Raw genomic sequence first — 20,718 nt, 5'->3', positions numbered from 1 at the left:
GGCCTTGAATTCTCAATCCTCCTGTCTCTTCCTCCTGAGTAGAGGAATTATAGGCATGTGGCACTACACTGGGTTCCCCTTGTGACTTTTAAAACTTTATTCATTCAATTCATTAATTAACATTGGTAAGTCTATTTTGAGGGTTTCCAATGATTTTAGGGTTTGGTATGGGGTGAAAAACATTGATTTTCTTTCCCCCCGCAAATGGCCCCAAGCATCCTCATAAAGCTGTTCTCCGTCATAAACTGAATCCAGATCTGGTGCTCCACAATCTATACTCTGTAAAGGTGGAGCACTGAAACATGGGCTATGGAGGGCCTGTGTCACAAGCTCTGCCCCTACTCTCGTCTCTTGACCCACACTCTAAAAGCACGTGCCTACTAGCATGTGTGAGTCCTTGAGTTCAATTCTCAAAACTGCCCCAACCCCAAATCTAAAAACAAACTCAACAAAACAGTCACTTGGGAATTTTTCTTTCTTTATGTCATTCTCCAATTAATTTCAGTTTTATATTCCATCACATTATCTCCATATTTCCAGGTCCTGGTCACATATCATATGAAGAAAGCCCCTCTTTTTGTCTCCATGGGGGAAGTGATCCCTTGCTTGAATCACTGTCCTCATTAATTAATTAATTAGTAATATTTTACACAAGGTAAGATCTTTTGGAGCTGCTGTGGTCTCCAGGCTTGGGAAACCTTTAGTTTAGGAAATAGATAGTAGATGTTCCCATCATCATAGGCTCTAAATGGCTACATCCATACAGTGAATGAACGAAAATAGGAGTAGTTAGCTTATTTGCCTTACTCGGGAGCTGAGTTTAGCTAGTGTACAATGTTGACACTATTATTGAATCATAGTTTGAAGTCTCCTGGCATGGTTGAGGTAATTACAATATTGGATCTTGGCAATCTTAGGCCTTATCATTGGTCATGTTCTTTTCTGGGCTTTTAGACCTATCTCACTATAAATACTGGTAAACACTGTACTTAGACAAGTCTTTATGTCGGCTAGTATAGGATGGATATGCTATGGTAACAAACAGCCTCCAGGATCCCAGTAGTTTGCAGTAAAGATTTCTTACTTCAGTCTTCCTACAAAACTCTTGGGTGATATGGCAGAAGGACACCCATTTATTTCTGTCTTAGAGAGCCAGAAGACCAGGGAAAGTCTTACTACCAATACATTATGCATTAGAGTAAGAAGGCTTAATTCGCTCCCAGGACAGAGCAAGAACTAGTTTTTTGTTTTATTTTGTTTTGTCTTCCTGGGGTTTGAAGTCAGGGTCCCGGACTGTATTTCAAGGCCTGTGCTCTATGCCTTTGAACTACAGCTCCACTTCCAGTTTTCTAGTAGTTCATTTTGAGATAAGAATCTCATGGACTTTCCTTCCCCAGTTGGCTTTGAGCTGTGATTTTCACATCTCAGCTTCCTGAGTAGCTAGGCTTACAGGTGTGAGGCACCAGTGGCCAGCTAAGAAATGGTTTGGAAGGACAATAAAATTTACCATATTTCCCAACTTCCCAAGTCAAATGTCTTCATGATTTGTAAACTACACCTTCAGAGAAAATTATCCCAATAACAAACTGAAACCAACACCAATTCCATGAAAAATCTCTGAAACTGTAAGGAAACTCACAAATGGGGGAAGATAATAATATGATGACATAGTCCAACACTTGGGAAATATTATCAGGAAACTTCAGAAAGAGACTATTTAGCTGATTATGAACATGAATCTGTGGAAATTTGTGAAGATGGGCATGGATACCAAATCTAGAATTAAGGAAGTATAGTATTTGTGTGTATATGTATTTGCCTTGATAAATATGTTCTTCTATTTGTTAAAATTGAATGAAAGCTAATGTCTGAAGTGGAGAAGAAAGGAGGAAATATAGAACTGCAGTTAAAGAACCCACCCCAAGCTGGATGCTAATGGCTCATGCCCATACTTGTAATCTTAGCTCTCCAGGAGGTCGAGATCTGAAGACTGAAATCTGAAGCTAACCCAGGCGAGAAACATCCATGAGACTCTTACCTCCAATTAACTACCAAAAAGCTGGAAGTGGAGCTATCTCATTCCTAATAACCTCATACTCCAAAAAGAAAAAGAAAAGAAAAGAAAAGAAAAATAATGGAAAGGAAACAACCCAAATATTTGCTGACAAACAGATTCATGAAATGTTATATGTTCATATAGAAGGGCAGTACATAGAAATAAAAAAAGAAATGAAGGGCAACTAACTCAACTTGAGAACTTTAAAAGCATCATGCTAAATGGAAAAGGCCAGTCTGAAAATATTAAATAAATGTTTTATATATAAACACACATACACACATACACTATATATGCACCTTATATATATATAATACATATACCTTATGTATACAGAATTGGCAAATCCACAGAAATAAAAATTCTATTTCGGATTATCTAAGATTGGTAAAGGGAATAAAGAGAAAGACACTGCTAAATGGTACACTGGATGTGGAGAGGACAACTGTGGTTGTGAGGCTTGTGGCCATGGTTGGTGTTAGTGTTTATGGTGAAAGTGATGGTAATCATGATGATGATGGTGGTGATAATGGTGGCAATGATGGTAAAATTATCTTAAAATTGATTGGCCAAGGGGGCCGGGAGCATAGCCTAGTGGTAGAGTGCTCGCCTAACATGCATGAAGCCCTGGGTTTGATTCCTTGGTACTACATACTCAGAGAAAAAAATTATTTGGCCAAGATTGTACAACTCCATAAATATACTAAATACCTAAATACCAGTGGATTTTTACTATCCATGGGTGTTTTGTGTAGTTTGAACTCTGTCTTTATTATTAATTAAGATAATAATAAAGAACATATAATAAAGAATAATAAAGAAAATATAATTTTCTTTGTATAGGTTCTTGGGAAATATGGATCTTAATTAATATCAAATCCAAAATGTATTATCTAACAAAAAAGAAGCAGCAGCAACATTCTATACATACACATTTATTTTTTCTCCTCTTTTTGCTGCCCTGTGCTCAACTATTCTGGATCTAAGGTTTTCTCACCAGTGAGTCTATTTATGCATGTCTGTCAGAGGTCTTAAAGGCAATTTTGGTCGACGAATCCACGCAAGGATTATTTTTGCAAAGGAGTTGTCGAGCAATGGAATTTTGGAAAACAATCTGGTGTCTGTGGCTGACATATGTCAGGAGCTCTTAAAAGAAAGTGACTTCACAGTAGCCAGCTGAGGTGGCGAAGCTCTTCCTTGGCAAAAGAAGTGAGCAGGCTCTGGGCCTCTCACTTGGGATCGGATGGAGGGATTGGCAGTTTCCCAGATAAAGCCACACATTTCCAACAATAGAAAATAAGGGGGGGAATAAATGAATGGTGCCAGGAGTTGATGGTTCATGCCTCTAATCCTAGCTACTCAGGAGGATGAGATCTGAAGATGGTAGTTCAAAGTCAGGCCCAGGCAAGAAAAAAAAAAGTCCATGAGATTCTCATTTCTGATTCATTTGCAAAAAGCTGGAAGTGGAGGAATGACTCCACAGGTCGAACACCATCTGTGAGTGGAAAAGCCAGGTGAGAGTACCCAGGACCACGAGTTCTGGTCCCGGTAATAACATTACAAACACACACACACACACACAAACACACACACACACACACACACACACACACACACACACACAAAATGGCAATTGGTTGCTGAATTTGAGGTTAAACTGTAAATACAATATTCTTGTTTATTAGTTCTTTTGTTCTTTTATCAATTCATATAGAATCTTCTTTGTCTACAGGATCTTCATTTATGAGCCCAGTGGGCTATAATTTGAACACAAGACTTTAGTGAAAACTAATATTTGGCAGAAAACTAAGTGTGCTTATTAAAAGCAGAGCTGGAAACTGCAAGGAAAATTTATAATTTGTCAGAATCCCTAAGAAGCAAGAGAGTATTTTGACAATTATTTTTTTTTGTCAGTGATGGCTTGAACTCAGGGCTTGTGCACTGTCCTTGGGCTTCCTCAAGGCTAGAGGACCCCTTGAGTCACACACAGAAGCAATTACAGCTTTTTTCTATATATGTGGTAGCAAGGAATTGAACCCGGGTCTTTATGCATGCTAGGCAAGCACTAGGCCAAACTCCCAGCCTGGCAATTACTCTTTTAAGAATAGGCAAGTCATATCTTTTAATAGAAATGTTCTATGGTTACCTTTGATGCCTTTTCTTCTAATCTGACCAAAGTATTTTGATATAAAGTCGAATATGTTACATAGAAACACATACCAGGAAAGACAAAAAGATAAATAAAAACATGACACAGTTAAAGAAACATTTTAAGTTACCTGTTTTTTATGTGACTTGCAAAAAAAAAAAGAATGAAAATCTCTTTCAGATCAAATAAAACTAGAAATTTTGACTTAAACTTCAGAATTGCCACAAAATGTGTCCATCAGCAGGACATACTTTCAGGGCCAATACCAAATCAGCAGTCCTTAGCCAGGCACGGGTGTCTTACTCCTGTAATCCCAACTACTCAGGAGGACGAGATCTGAGCCTCTCCAGTTCACGAAGAGAAGTACAAGTATGTGAGATTCTGATTTCCGATTAACCAATAGAAAGCCAGAAGGGGTGGTGTGGTTCAAGTGGCAGAGTGCCAGCTTTGAGTGAAAAAGCCAAGGGAGAGGGCAAGACCCTGGATTCAAGCGCCACTACTAACATGCACACACAGGCGTGTACACACACTCACTCGCTCACGCTCTCTCTCATACACACAATTATATTCCCAACCCAGTAATCCACAGTTCCAGAGTGACAACGCATAGCTGTTACATATCAACTGAATGTATTAATCAAACAACCGTTCAGGATTACTTTTCTCCTGAACCCTTTCCCTATGTGTTATTGCAGTGATTGGCAAAGATGTCTACAACTTCTTACTGTGTCAAGTAAAGACTCAGCTGTCCTGATTTTTTTTAGCTTTTCTCAAAAGCACAGGATGTTGAAAAAAAAATACTTCCCACCCACAATGTAATCAGGGAAATATATAGAATCATAGGATTCTTAGTTTCTGAAAGGTGAACACTAAAAATTATGTTCTCTTTCTTTCCTACCATGTATTAATAGGCCAGACCAAAAAAAATACAGTTATGCACTTGAAACAGCTATAAATTCTTCTGGAAAAAGAAGACATGTGAAAAATAAAGCATAGTATATATTTATTCCAGAGCATATAACCTCCATGGAGTCTTCTTCGATATCTGTGCTGGAATGCATTCAGAACTACCTGAATTCTGATGAACTTACTTGACTGCTAAGGCCCCTTGCTGATTCTAAAAGCAAGCAGATAACCTCTTTGAAATATAAATTTCCAAGATGAAGCATGAGGAGATAATAAAGTAGAAAATGTTGTGAATGGAATTCTAGGAAGAGAGAGACACCTTGACAGTGATCCTGGAGGTAGAGAAAAGAACAAAGAACTATATAATTCTAAGTAGACACTTCACTTCCTTTAGCAACAACAGTATTGTGTGGGATCTGAAGTGTACATAAGTTATATGCATAGTGGAAACAGCAAATAAGTCGGAATGAGGAAAACAAGAACAGTTTGGGAAAAGCAAGAGTCCCATCTCAATTTTATCAAGGCTGTTCAATGCAAAAAAAAATCACTGTTTTCATATAAGTACACAGCAAATGGGAAATAATGTTTAAAATATCCTAGCATCAGAATATGTCAAACATCTAGGGGAAAAAGAATCACACACAGCTGTGCAAGAGGTACCTTGATAAGCCACTGAATAGAATTAAAGACATAAACCAATGGAGAGATAAGAGACACAGATATTGGCAGAATCCTGATGTCACATTCCACCAAATTAATTAATGCTGTCATAAATTCAAAGCCCAGTCATTTTAAATGAAAATTAATGATCTGCTTATAAAATTTATAGGGAAATAAAGTAAAGGCCCAGGAATAAATAAAATAAAAAGTAGAGCACATGAAGGATGGGCTCTACTTAAAGCAGCAGCGTAAATGAGTAGTGTGATTTACAGCAATGAAAAAAAAAAAATAAAACAATGGAGCAGAATGTCAAATTCAAACTCAGACCTATGGGCACATCCACAACTTACATTTAATGTGTTCCTACAGGAGAATAAAAGAAGGAAAATGACCACTGGCCTACACCACAATCCATTCCCCCCAAAATATATAAAAATGAGAGGAGTGTTGATCCAGATTCACCATTATGAAAAAGGCATACTTTTATACCACAGACACAGCTTGCATGTGGGATGGACGCCTGTGGTTTAGGCCTGTGACTCTAGTTACTCAGGAGGTTGAGATCTGAGCATTGCAATTCAAAGCCAGCCCAGGCATAAGGCGGAGCTCAAGAAAGCAACTATGAAACAATTCCAAACTTTCTTATCCTATGGAAAGGGTTCAAAACCAGGCAGCATTATTAGCGAAGAAGTAATAAAATAGAGGTTAGAGGGTGTTGGGGAAGGGGAGGGGGGAGTCAAGGGAAGAACTTAAGTTACAGACTGTTCGATTTATGCCCTGGCAGTGGATAGGGAATTGTTTACTTACTGATAACTTAGGTGCACACCTATAGGTGTAACGTTTTCTTGTATGCGAGCATAAATAAAAGTATACAGATTAGTATTAAAGTTACAAATACCTTTATCAAAAGTCTCTGAGTGGAGCTAGGCATCTGAGGCTCGTTCCTAGCAACTCAGGAGGCTGAGATCTGAGGATTCAGGTTCAAAGCCAGCCCAGGCAAGAAAGGCCATGAGATTCTTATCTCCAATGAAGCACCAGAAAACCAAAAGTGGTGCTGTGGCTCAAAGTGATAGAGCATTAACCTTGAGTGAAAAATCTTAGGAACAGCACCCAGGTTCTGAGTTCAAGTACCAGGACACACACACACACACACACACACACACACACACACACACACACACACGCACTCCAACCCCACCCCACATCTGTTATCTTAGCTACAAAGAGCTAGAGGGAGGATAATCAAAGTAAAGCCCTATTTGAAAAATGAACTGTAACAAATAAAGGTTTAGGGCACTGTTCAAGTGGTAGAATACTCTAGTGAGAGAAAAATTCAAATCATTCACAGAATTAAGTGCATTGCCTAACTAATTAGAGCCTATTAGACACTCTACCAACTGAGATTTGACAATTTACTTAAAATTGTCACATATTCTTGACGAATTGCAGTTTGCTTTCAGGACAGTTAAGTGAAATTTTTTTTTGACACATCCCAACTAACATACAAATTAATTTGTTTAATTAGAAATTAGATACACCAAAAAAAAGAGATTTCCTGTGTTGACATTCCTGTTTGAATCATTCCTTTAATTTCATCCTCAGAAAATGATGCTGTAATAGCTGCCTTATTTATTTTTCTGAAAGAAAACCAACTGAGCTTCTGGACTTTTAATTTACTAGGCTTAAAAGTTCAGTAAACCAAATTCTGACAGTATTTGCCGGGTAAGCTGAGAGCAGTGCTGAAACTCAGTCATGGATATAGATACCAACCCCTTAACCCAGCCAATGTAGCTGTGGTCAAAAAGGCTTCCCCACAACAGATGGTACTGAGGTGAAATGAACCAGAGCAGGTGCCAGGGAAAGAAGCAGCTGGTGGCTCTAGATCAGGAGTATTTATTTAATCCACAGGCTAACATGGTAATGTTGTGCTAATTTCTACATACTGGTTATTGTCCAAGTGTAGGACCATCCCTGGACTTCAAATATCATGTGAACCCTGAGTTTGTGAACTTTGTCCCACTAAACACTCTCCTTGATCATATCAATCAGCCATCCAGTAAGAAGGCAAAGCCACCACTGGAAAAAAACATCGTGAGTCATAAATTATACATAGTAGTAGTTCAGTTAACAGCTCAGGAAATACAGACCAAAGTTATTGCCTGTAGTCTTTGGGTAGTTGAAACCAAAAAGACATAATGAAGCCCAGGCTAGGACAACCTTAAGCCAATAATGTATCTGAAGAAGATGTTAGTCTAGAAGCAAGGTAAAGGTATGTCCTGATTGCCTGGGATCATGTCCAGAGCTGGCAGAAGATGTGAGATTCTCAGGAAAAAACCCACCAATCCTGGCCTCCCCTTTCTTTCCCTCTTTGCATCCAGGGCCATTGAGAGCCTCTTGTCTGGCTAAAGGTAATTGAATATGGCCTGACTACATTCACCTTGGCTCTTTGACCTTTTCCAGAACAAGCTCCAGAGAGCATCTCCTTCTGAGGCACTCTTCTCCATCCAAACTTATCAGTCCCTTTTAGGTATGGATATAACGATCTGGAGCAGACAGTGGCTATTTCTTTCATCCAGAGACCCTCATTCCATGTTGCCATTGTCCTGATGGGACCCCGAGGGGACCCGAAACTCACCAGTGGCGAAGACAACATTCCTCGAGACCAGACGGTGCTCCACGATGGAGAATTGTGGGAGCTCAATTCTTTCCACGCCCGTGACAGCCTTGTCCCCGCCACGCCAGTAAAACTCAATGTCATCTGTAGTATAGCCATCTACCAGGAGAGAAAAGGAAGGGATATGGCGGATGTGAGATGGTGCTTGTTTCCTACAAACACACACAATGAAACTCATCAAATGGAAGTAGCAGCATGGCCATGCTTGACTCTTGGTTTCCTGGGCTTTTTGTCCCTAATAAGTGTCACCCGAGAATTGATTTTCAAGTATTTTCTTTTGTATTCACTGTGTGGTTTGGCTGGTGCCAGTTTGGTCTTGAAAGGTAGAAAGCCACGAGGGGCGGGGATGGAGTGGGTTTAAGTAAGAAGGTCTGGCTAAATTTCTATCTGTATAGAATAATCTTAGGGCTGACCCAGACATTATTTAAAGAGGGATTTAAAAACATATCTTGACAGGAATGAATCAGGCAATGGCTAGTAAGCAAAGATGAGAACTCAGGGAGAAAGGATGAGAAAGGCAGCTTCTCATAAGAGCTGGCAGTCAAGTTACTAGTGGATGTCAGTAACTAATGACATACCCTCTGTAAGCAAAACCACTGCTCTCCTTTGAGTGGGTTCTGTTCTCTGGCCATGAAGGTTGCTCACTTGAGATGGGTCTTTTTTTTTTTTCTTCCCCCAGTTGTAGGGCTTGAACTCAGGGCCAGGGCGCTGTCCCTGAGCATTTTGGCTTGAGGTTAACGCTCTACCACTTTGAGCCACAGCATCACTTCTGGTTTTCTGGTAGCTCTTTGGAGATAAGACTTTCCTACCTGGACTGGCTTTGAACTTCAGTGCTCAGATCTCAGCATCCTGAGTAGCTAAGATTACAGCTGTAAACCGCAAGTGCTTGGTTATGATTATCTTTCATGAAACAAACACCTGGCCATGTCACTTCCATGTCTTTGAGTCCTCAACTGTTTCCCAATTCAGTTGGTTAAAAACAAACAAACAAAAAGCCTAAATTCCTCCTTGTGAGATGTTCACAGACCTGGGGAGCTGGGCCCTGTGTACTTCTACTTCCTACCCCTAACTCAGCAGCCCAGCCTTGCTGCCTCCTTTTTATTTTCTGGCTAGTCCTCTATCTCCTTCTCGTCGTTCCTCTTTCCTCCACTTTGTACGTTGACAAGTAACCTTGCCTCTTTCTCCCCAAAAGTCGTCCTCGCTCACAGAACTTTTATCCAACTGTATTTTTTTCCAAAACTTCTACGACCATTTCCTGTCTTTTCTGGTAAAGAAGCTGTGTGAATGTAAGCATGTAAGATTTCGTGTGTGTGTGTGTGTGCATGTACACACCCATATATTTTCATTTTCTTTAAGTAGTTGCATAAAGGAGTTGTCTTTCAACAGAGCCATGTATGAATACAGTGCCTCTTGAACAATGTCATCCTTTTCAACATTCTCACCTACTCTTTCTACTCTAGTTCTTCCCTCCCTTTTCTTAATGTTAATTTACATATGAACTTCTTTTCTGCCATTTAACAAAGCCATTCATGTAGACAGTGCATCTTGGTCTGTGTCATCCCATCAACATCTTCACCTACCCCTTCCCTTATTTTTCTCAGTTCTGTGGCATAGACAATGTATTCTTGCCTGCATTCTACTCATTTTCTCCATTCATTCTTCTATCCCTCTCCTCTTGACCCACCCCCAACTCCTCGAAAATACTCATTTCCTAGCGCATATTGTGTTGGGCTTTGACTTAGATAAATCTAGAAGTAAGTACACTGGGTGGCACCCAAGCAGTTATAAATGAATTAATTGTAGTATAAGAGAATCTATGGGGAACACAAATAGTACACTTCTTTAGAAAGACTATGTCTCCTTTATATATAACTCTGCCAGCCACAGTCTCTGCTGGGAGCTGTGGCAGAGATCTTGTTTAACATACACAAAGCTCCAGGCCCAGGCACCAGAAACAAATCAAAACACAAAACAACAACAACGAGTTGAAGATCTCTAAGTATTGTTGAATAAATTCGTGGATCAATGAATTAGTCCTGATGCTAGCAAAAAAAAAAAGAGCAACAACAAAAAAATCTACAAAGTTTGTTTATCCATTCCCAATGGAGATATGCATAATAGCCAGGCCACTGGAAAATGGAAGTCCATTTTCGAATGCTTTAACGATCTCTCTTTATGCAGGGCGAGGGCCCTGCACAGTGAGGTGACAGATTTCTGCTATGGCAGATCTTTCTGTACCTTGTACCCTGAAGCTCATGCATCATAGCAAAGGATGCTATATGGTCAAAAATTCTCGCTATGTATCCTGGCAGTCCCAAGAAGAGCTGCCTCCTTACTTAGACCCTGTAGTTGTCTTCCCCATATCTTCATCATCTCATTGGACTCATGCCCTCTGACCACACAGAATCTACTTAACTTCCCATGATAATTCTTCAACTGCTGGGAGCCATCATCTCTCCTCTGAGCCTGCTGTGGTAAATGTCCCCAGATGATTCAATTATGCATCACTTGACATGATTTCAATCCCTCATCTTCTCTCGAGAGCACGACTCTCAGAGAGCATGGCAGGTACAGAGTGGCTGACACCTTCCCTCGTCATCTCAACTACTTCCAGTGACCCTGCCAAGTCACAGTCACTGAGCCACTCAAAGGTTCTGTAGGATCACTCACAACCTTCTATGTCTGAGACCAATAATGGACCCTGCTATGACAGGATAGGGGGTACAGGAAGAATATTGGCTTGTTAGACACTGCATATTCAGCTCTTATCCCACCTTGGCACTAAATTCCAATAAAGTATCTGAGTTGCCAATGGTGGGTCATGCCTGTATTACCAGTTAATCAGGAGGCTGAAATCTGAAGATTGCATTTCAAAGCCAGCCAGGGGCCGGGAGTTTGGTCTAGTGGTTAAAGTGCTTGCCTAGCATGCATGAAGACCCGGGTTCGATTCCTCAGTACCACATACATAGAAAAAAAGCCAGAAGTGGTGCTGAGGCTCAAGTGGTAGAGCTCTAGCCTTGAGAAAGTCCAAGGACAGTGCTCAGGCCCTGAGCTCAAGCCCATGGACTGGCAAAAATACATATATATATATAAATATATATATAAATATATATATAAATTAAAAAAAAAGCCAGCCAGGGAAGATAAATCTGTGAGACTCTAATCCCTCATATAACCACCAAAAACCTGGAAATGGAGCTGTGGTTCAAGTCAAACCAAGGGACCGGGTTCAAGCCTTGAGTTTAAAGCCTTAATAATGGCACATATGAAATAATAAAAGAAAAAAAGGGAAAAAAAGCATCTGAACCCTCCACAAATTGAAGCAAATTGCCACGATGCAGAAATGGCTGGCATGTAAGCTGGAGATGCTATGGGAAATGAGTTTAGCTTGGACTGCTTGGGGTCCCAGCAGTTCAGCCACTCATGCGTGATGAAGTATATTGTAAGAAAATTGCACTGCAATGTTTGCTCTTGTCTCGCTGAATGGACTGAGACAGGGAACATTTGTTTTCCTATATTTTAGTACAGAAAATAGGCTCCCATAATCAGATTAGAATAAAGGAGTCTTTTGTAGAGTCTTGTCTGTCATTATCACTCGATTTCTCTGCATCTCCCCAGCTGTGTGTGTGTGTGTGTGTGTGTGTGTGTGTGTTTCTATCTCTGTCTTCTTCCCTCTGTTGACAAGGCAACTTGCAGAGTTTAGTTTAACCTACTAGGAATCAAACCCAGGGTTATACTTGTTAGACAAGTACTCCACCACTGAGCTACTTCCCCAGTGTGTGTGTGCGTGTGTGTGTGTGTGTGTGTGTGTGTGTGTGTGTGTGTGTGTGTGTGTATATATATATATATATATATATATATATATATATATATATATTGCCAGTCCTGGGACTTGAGCTCAGGGCCTGAGCAATGTCGCTAGGCTTTCTCAAGGCTAGAACTCTACCACTTGAGCCACAGCACCACTTCTAGTTTATCTATGTATGTGGTACCACGGAATGAAACCTGGGCCTTCGTGCGTTGCTAGGCAAGCACTCTAGCACTAGGCCAAACTCCCACCCCGCCTCCCAGTGTAATATTTTTTTATGATGACATCTTTATTTTCTAAGCAGCTGGGCACTGGTGGATCACTCCCGTAATGCTAGCTACTCAGGCAGCCAATATCTAAGGATCATACTTAGAAGCCAGTCTGGGCAGGAAAGTCTGTGAGACTCTTATCTCCAATACAAACGACTCAGAAAAAGCCACTGTGGTTTAAGTGATAGAGCACTAACCTTGAGCACAAAGAGGCTCAGAGACAGTGCCCAGATCCTGAGTTCAAACCCCAGAACTGGCTAAAAAATATTAAATTAAGTCCAAATCAATTCTAAGCAAGAAAATTATGTTTGTTCTATGGGAATCTTTATTTCATATGAGTAGGTAGGACAGCACCAGTGTTCAGCTGATTAGTTTGTAGGTTATAACTGTAAATAAGCAGATTCTTCTATTGTCAAATTAAGTCTTTTGGGGAGGTCAGTACTGAAGTTGAAACCCAGGACCTTGAAATCACTAGACAGTGGGTCTACCACTCAAGCCATGCCTCTAGGCTTGTTTTTTCTGCTGCTTATTTTTTTATGATAGGGTCTTAATTGTCCACTAGGCAGTGCACCTGCACGATGGTGCGTGCCTCCTTGAGGCTTCTTGTTGTTGCTGGGATTACATGGACACATCACAGAGCCGGGTTATGTATGGACGTCTCACCACCTTTTATGTCCAGGCCCCAATCTAATTTTTAAGAGAATTAAAAAGTGTGTCAGGAAACTCCGGGCCTTGGGAAAGATGAAAGTTAAGTCACATAAAGAGAGAGAGAGAGAGAGAGAGAGAGAGAGAGAGAGAGAGAGAGAGAGAGAGAGAGAGAGAGAGAGAGAGACAGAGAGACAGAGAGACAGAGAGACAGAGACAGAGAGACAGAGACCCAAAGCATAGAGGGAAAAAGAAAGGAAGTCAGGCACAGATACACACAGCTTTCGATCTCCAGGGTGCAGTTCTGCTCATCCAGCGGGTACCTCCGAAGATCCATCATACACGCGGCTGTCGTGGTGATTCTGAAAACACAGAGCCAAGCCATGTCAGTAACGGAACATCAGTGCCGGTTCCTCTTTCCTGCTCCTCACTACCCATCTCTCTCCCTCTTGTTTGGCCAGTCCTTAGGCTTGAACTCAGGGCACTGTCCTTGGGCTTTCTCAAGGCTAGAGCTCTACCAGCTGAGCCACAGCACCATTTCTGGCTTTTCTATGGATGTGGTGCCAAGGAATCCAACCCAGGTCTTTGTGCTACCACTAGGCCAAATTCCTGGCCCCTTCTAATCCTTTCTTACAGCATATATGAATGAACTTGAAAGATGCTGTTTGAATATAAAAGTATATTCAAACCCAGAAATAAAAAACCACCATAATATTTTATTTCATTTCAATGCTTCAATTGACAATTTTCAAACATAGATGCCTGGTGGCTCCTCACTCTTTGTTATCCTAGCCACACAGGAAGCTGAGATCCGAAGAACGTGGTTCAAAGCCATGAGCAGGAAAGTCCGTGAGACTCTTATTGCCAATGAACCACCAAAAAACTGGAAATGGCACTGTGGCTCAAAGTGGTAGAGAGACAGTCTTGAGCAAAAGGGCTCAGGGACAGTGCCCAGGCTCTGAGTTTATGTTCCACAACTGCTACTACTAATAATTTTAAACATGTATGTATCAAAGAATGACATTAATGTAGGGACCGTTTATACTTACTTATATTTAGTGTGTGTGTGTGTATGTGTGGTGCAAACTCTTACAAGTGATTCTCTTAGCAAGTATAGAATCCACTGTTAGCAACTAGATACACCATATCTAATAACAATGCTTGTAAACCTTTTCCGATTGTAACTTGAGGTCTTTGGAGTTCGGCAAACCAAGGGTTTTAAGGAAAATGTTTACATTCCATTTTTATTTTTGTCTCTTTCTCTGTTGTCTCCCTAGTCCAGACACAATTTCCACGTGGGGCAGGAGATTAGGTTAAGAATGAGTTCTTTGGTTTTTCCATGTGGAGATTGGGGGTACCTGCGTGTCCCCAGGCAATACTTTGGAACTTGGAATCAAGCTTTTTTTTCTTGTTCTTATTTTATTATAGTTGTCTATTGGGTTGAATTCTTAAATACTCTAGAGGTTTCCTTCCCATACACCCCTTGTGCGATGAGCTATATTTTCAAAGACATATCTAGCTTCTCTGTTATTCATTATGAATCAAAATTCAGGGAGTTTACTTTCCTCTGGGCCATTTATCTTCCTGGAAGGATTTTCTAGCATGATCTAAAGCCAGCCAAGTTTCCAGCAGGCAATGGAGACATTAGATCATACATATTAAGAGACACCACACTTCTAGAAGCAAGCCATCTTCACTTTGTCTCCCCTCGGAAAAGTAATTGCATGAGACAATTAAGCCATCGTGAATTCCACTATATTTCTTTAGAATCCCAGGCCTTCCCCACCATTGCAGAAGCTGACTGGACTGGAATGAAACCCTCAATCAAGGATCATTAACTGTGAGCTAGCAGGTCAGGGAAATAGAAAAAGATGGCTTGACTGTATTAAAGGGAAGAGGGAAGCCAAAGGGATTCTGCCATGGAAATAAATTGTGAGAGGGGAGGGGGGGGGTCTTCAGATCCATGATATAGAGGCTTGAAATGCCATTTTCAAGCTGAAGAGCAGAGCATGAAACCAGAGGTAGAGAGAAGACAGGGAAATGGTTGAGGAAAGTGATGGCCAGGTGGGGCCATATCTGTAGGTAATAGCATTCTCCAAGTGCGGGCAGGATGTGTGCTCTTGGCTGTAGTATACACATACAGACACTGAAACATGAATTGCAGGCTGGTGAGATGGGTGAGGGGGGAGTGGAGAGAGGGAGAGTGGGTGAGCGCAGTCATAGTATTCAAGGTATATATGTGAAATGGAACCAGGAAAACAGAAGGGATGGACGAGTTCAGGAAAGGTGGGGATCAGAGTCACCTGATCAAGATGTATTAGACTCATATACTGACATGTTGAACTGAAACCCATTTTGAACAACTACTTAAAGGTAATCGAGAAGGAAAGAAAGGAAGAAGGAAGGAAGGAAGGAAGGAAAGAAAGAAAGAAAGAAAGGAAAAGGGGGAAGAAGGGAAAGAAAAGAAGGGAAGGAAGGAAGGAAGAAAAAAAGGAAAGGAAAAGGAAGGACAGAAAATCAGGATTGCTTCTCTAGAAATCTCAATTCTCATTGCACCCTCAGTTTCTCTCCAAATTCTTCTTCTGGTATCCCAATGTTCAGCTTTCTCAGAACACCTTTCATGGTGGCAGTTGGAGGCCTGATCTGCTCCAAGAGCAGGAGCTGGCCCTGAGCAAACTCCTGCAAAACACCAGGGTATGGGCCATATCTGATAGACCTGTCTTGTTCCAGCTATACACACATTCTCAGGGAATAATGGGGTAAAGGATGTCCTCATTTCAGCATCTGGTCAGGCAGCAGGAGGAGGGAAATTCTGCTTTCAATGAATGGGAACAGCAGTGGGGGAAATGGTAACACAGTGGGCAAACAGGTCAAAGGGAAATGCCTGTGTACAAATTGCACACTTGTGTCACAAAGCTACACACTTTCCCAAATGTCATAACTTCCAGTTGCCATGGAATCAGAGAATAGATTTAATTTTGTAATCCAAAAATCAACACATAGCTCTTGATGGTGCTATTTTTCTATAGCATCTGACTTTTCTAGATAACCGAATTTCCAGCTTTACACACTTAAATTCTGGCATATTATATGGCAAAATGACAACCCAACGTCTACACATGATGCCCAAAGGCATCATAAAATTGGACATAAAAATATGAATTTTTATGAAGAGTAAAAGACCTCCACTAGAAATATTCCATTTATCTTCAGTTGTACTAGGATTTGAATTCAGGGCCTTACCTCTGCTTGGCAAATGAGGTATCTCTTCAAGCTCTTTTTTCGTTGGTTTGGTTTTAGTTTGTTTTCCATATAGGATTTTTGTGCTTTTGCCCCAGGCTGCTCTTGAACCACAATCCTATTTCCACATTTTAAGTAGCAGAGATTTCAAAGGTAAGCCAGCATACCTGGATTCTTTTTGAGAGTTTTGTCATTCATCTTTGATTGGGGGTTTGGTTGGTTGCTAGATATTTGAGTTGTTTCCAGAGCTGATTTGAAGTTAGGAACTGGTGCTCATACCTGTAATCCTAGCAACTCAGGAGGCTGAGATCTGAGGATTGTGATTCAGTCAACCTGGGCAGGAAATTCCATGAGATTCTTATCTCCAGGGAACCACCAGGAAATCTGAAGTGGAAATGTTTGAACTGGTTTGAACTGGTAGGTCACCAGCCTTGAGCAATATTCTTCACAGGCAGATTCCAGGCCCTGAGTTCAAGTCTCATAACTGACAAAAAAGTAATCAAGAAATATAGAAATATGATAAAAAAAAAACTTGAAGCCTAATCCTCTAAAACCATAAATGAAAGGAGTAAGTACTTTTCATGCTACTAAACACTAAATAAGGAGGACAAGAAAATGATATGTTCTGAGAAGTTTCAAGCATAGGAGCAGGATGATAATGAATTAGGAAGTACAGATGAGAATGACGGTTTTTTTTTCCCCTGAAAATCTTGAATTCTTTAAGACCAATGCAAGAAGGAAACCTAAAGAAATTCAGAAATATGTTAGACACTGGTTCTGGGGTGTTGCAAGCACAAAAATCAATAGAATGTTATTCCATTGAGAAAAACACCCCTCTAAAACAGTTCCATATAGTGCAGCTATTATATTTGTTCTTTTATTTGTTATATTCCTATATATCAATAGGTGTATAGAATACCTATATTCTTTCTAGGAATAGATATTCCTTGCACTGTTTAATCTATGACAGAATATACAAAAAAAGATCTGCTTGACTCATACTGTGACAAAGAACAAGAGAAATCTAAAGATGTGCAATCTATTAATGTATTATGCAGATTCTGTGTGGCATGAATCACATAGAAATGTATTAGAGGATCCCACACAATTACCCATGGGTACTTTGCCTACAAAATTTCAGGGCAGTGCCATTGACCCTGGAAAGGAAAATGCTAATGCTTAGTATGAATTTAATATTAAACGTTGACTTGAGAAATGCCTCTATAATGTAACATAAGAAAAAGGCTACTTATATGCTGGCAGAAAATTGTGAGATCTGCCCAAATTTCACCAAGAGAAAGCAACTTCATATTTCATGGGTAATATGTAGAAGAGAACCTCATGTTAGCTCACAGTGTTGCTTATGGCCAAGCAACTGGTGGAATAAAGATTTTCAAAAGAGAACAAGTGTAAATTAACTATGGGCAAGGCAGACTTAATATTATATTAGAGATCTTGCTTAGCATGGTGAAATAGGATTTACTCTCAGAAATTTATGAATACACCAAGGGGTTGGTGACATCAAGAAGATGGAAGAAAAAAATTCACAAATTCCACCACTTCACCCACCGAAGGAATAAAAAAGCAAGTTCAACTAGTAACTATTCACAAAGCAGAATATTTTCCCCTAGAACAACCATTTTTTTCATAAGTGTTAATAACCACAATATATATGCCACTCAACTCAAGAAAAAGAAAATCAAAATGTAATTAAAAACAAATATAGGGGCCGGGAGTTTGGCCTAGTGGTTAAAGTGCTTGCCTAGCATGGCGAAGACCCGGGTTCGATTCCTTGGTACCACATACATAGAAAAAAGCCAGAAGTGGTGCTGTGGCTCAAGTGGTGGAGCTCTAGCCTTAAGAAAAAATCCAGGGACAGTGCTCAGGTCCTGAGCCCAAGCCCAGGACTGGCAAAAAAAAAAACCCAACAACAACAACAAAAAACAAATATAGACCCAGAACCTGAACATCTCTTTCTCAAAAGAAAACATGCAAATGGCCAATGGATAAATGGGGAAAAAATATCCAATGTCACTGATTACTAAAGAAAACACAATAAAAACATCACCTCATACTTGTCAGACTGGAAAAAAAGGAAAATGTGTGCAAGGATGTGGAGAACAGGCAAGCCTGCACACACAGTTGGTGAAAATGTGAATTAGGGTCCAGCAGACATAAAAAATCAAATTCCTTTCTTGAATACTTGCTTGTTAAACATGGCATTTGAAATATGCTGTAAAAGTCAATGTTAATAAAATCTTTTAATAAAAATATAAAGTGATTGTATGAACCAACAATCCTGCTTCTAAGTATTTATCTGCAAATGTTGAAATCAACTTGTCAAGACGAGGGCTAAGTTCTCAGGAGAGTCAGTATAGCATGGGTCCTGTAACCAAATGCTGGGCCAAACTAAATGCCCACCAACAGATGAATGAATACAGAGAAATGTGGTACACAGACACAACGCGAGGCTATTTAGAATTTTAGAGAGAAGGCTATCCTGGCATTTGTGACAACCTGAATGAACTTGGAGAGGCATGATTTACAAATGAGCAGCTCACAGGAGCAGAGAGAAGGGCGGTGAGGGCCTGTGGCTGAGGAAAGGGGAAGAGGTGCCACTAAGGGTCAAACTATTCCAAATCTCAATCAGACAGGAAGACTTAAAAAAAAAGATTATTGTACAGCCCAATGAGTGCAGCTAATGATACAGAATTGTACAAGTTGTTACGAGAACATCTTTCCACTATTCTCATTATTCATGATGTTGAGGAATTTTTCCACATGCATTCAGAACATGAAGGTGCCTTCTTGAAGTGTATATACCCATCCGTTGTCAATTTATAATAATGGAAATTACAATAAAAGGAAATTAATATACCAAGTTGCAGTTATGTTAAATGAGGTAAATGACCATATAGATATAGACTGAATTAACAAACATTACTTCTACTTCAGATATTTAAAAAGTAACCTAAAGCCAGATGTTGGTAGATCACACGTCTTTAGTCCTAGCTACTTAGAAGGCTGAGATCTGAGGATCAAGGTTCAGAGCCAGACAGGACAGACCAATCTGTGAGACTTCTATCACCCATTAGCCAGCAAAAATCTATGTAAGTATACAGATGTATACCTAGCAAATGTATCTATATACTATATATAGTATATATAAATCGATACTATATGTAGCATCTCTCTATATTGCATCTGTCTCTAGAGAGATCTGTATATATAGAAACACTATATATTATATATATATATATAATTATCTCCTGTCTGCCTACCTGTAGTGAGCCAATAAGAAATGCCCTAAATTGATAAGATAGTGTCAGATCTAGATGACTGGATTTATAAACACTAAACAAGAAAGAAGACAACAGACAACTGGGTACAGGAATCTCCTGGGGGGTGGGGGAGGAAAGTGGAACTGTAATTAACAATTATATAATTCTAAGAATGGTGCTAAAAAAACCAAACCAGTATTTAGATCTAGATACATCCAAGAGCATGTTATGAAGGCTCTGAGTCGGGGATGGCCTTGATCTTTCAGAAGAGAAAGAAGTTTGCTCCGTCCATGTGGGTGAAGGGAGAGGAGTGGTGCAAAGGACAGGATTCAAATTCAGGAGTTTGATTCATAAGCAGGGATGAGGACATATCAGACACCATGGAAGATAAAATAATCACTGTGTTTTCAACTATGGGACAAGTTAGTTTCAATAAATAAAGGGGAATGAGGAAGGAAGATCTGAAGCAACAGTAGAAAAGAATTTTTGTTTTTTAAAAAAGAAGGATGGACATGCTTGGGTGAAGAGATAAATAAATGCAGGAATGTGAATTTGAAGTGGGACAGAGTTTTTCTCTTGCCACGAGAGATGAAGAAGATAGATTGATTAATTAGAGGAGTCTGAATCATTATAAAACCCAAAGCAGGTGTCAAAAACCCTGGGGCTAACGTATACTTCATGGCTAGCGGGAATATAAATTGACATATTCCACTCTGGAAAGCAATCTATCAATATGACACTTGGTTAGGTAGCAGGCTTTGACAGACAGTGACAAAACAGCTGGGTAGGAGTTAGGCACAGTTGTGCTCAAATCATGTGGGTTCTGATACATCTTTTCTGGGATAAAAAGGGAATTGAGGCCCTGGGCATGGTGGCCTATATTCTTAATCCTAGGTATTCAGGATCTTGGTTTGAGGTCAACCTAAGGAAAGTGTGAGCACGATCCCATCTCAGCTAGGCACCATGGCATGTGAGTAATTCCAATTATATAGAAAGCAAAAGTAGTAGAATTACTAAGGGAGGCTGATCA

The 20,718-nt window shown here is 40.1% G+C and overlaps 1 protein-coding gene across 2 annotated transcripts in view; it reads right to left on the bottom strand.

Annotated features, from left to right (window-relative positions):
* Gabrb3 (gamma-aminobutyric acid type A receptor subunit beta3) overlaps window positions 1–20,718 on the bottom strand; it is a 131,505-nt gene that overhangs the window by 15,116 nt on the left and 95,671 nt on the right. For both annotated transcript variants that reach the window (XM_090321766.1, XM_090321765.1), the window contains exons 5-6: window positions 13,447–13,529; window positions 8,407–8,544 (exon numbers count right to left, since the gene is read on the bottom strand). In XM_090321766.1, coding sequence (XP_090177892.1) covers window positions 8,407–8,544; window positions 13,447–13,529 — 221 coding nt within the window. The remainder of the gene's footprint in view (window positions 1–8,406; window positions 8,545–13,446; window positions 13,530–20,718) is intronic.

The sequence above is a fragment of the Megascapheus bottae genome, chromosome 30, assembly GCF_031878675.1.
Source record: "Megascapheus bottae isolate mThoBot1 chromosome 30, mThoBot2.hap1, whole genome shotgun sequence".
In the NCBI taxonomy this organism is placed as follows: domain Eukaryota; kingdom Metazoa; phylum Chordata; class Mammalia; order Rodentia; family Geomyidae; genus Megascapheus; species Megascapheus bottae.
This window is presented reverse-complemented; position numbering and strand designations above follow the sequence as displayed.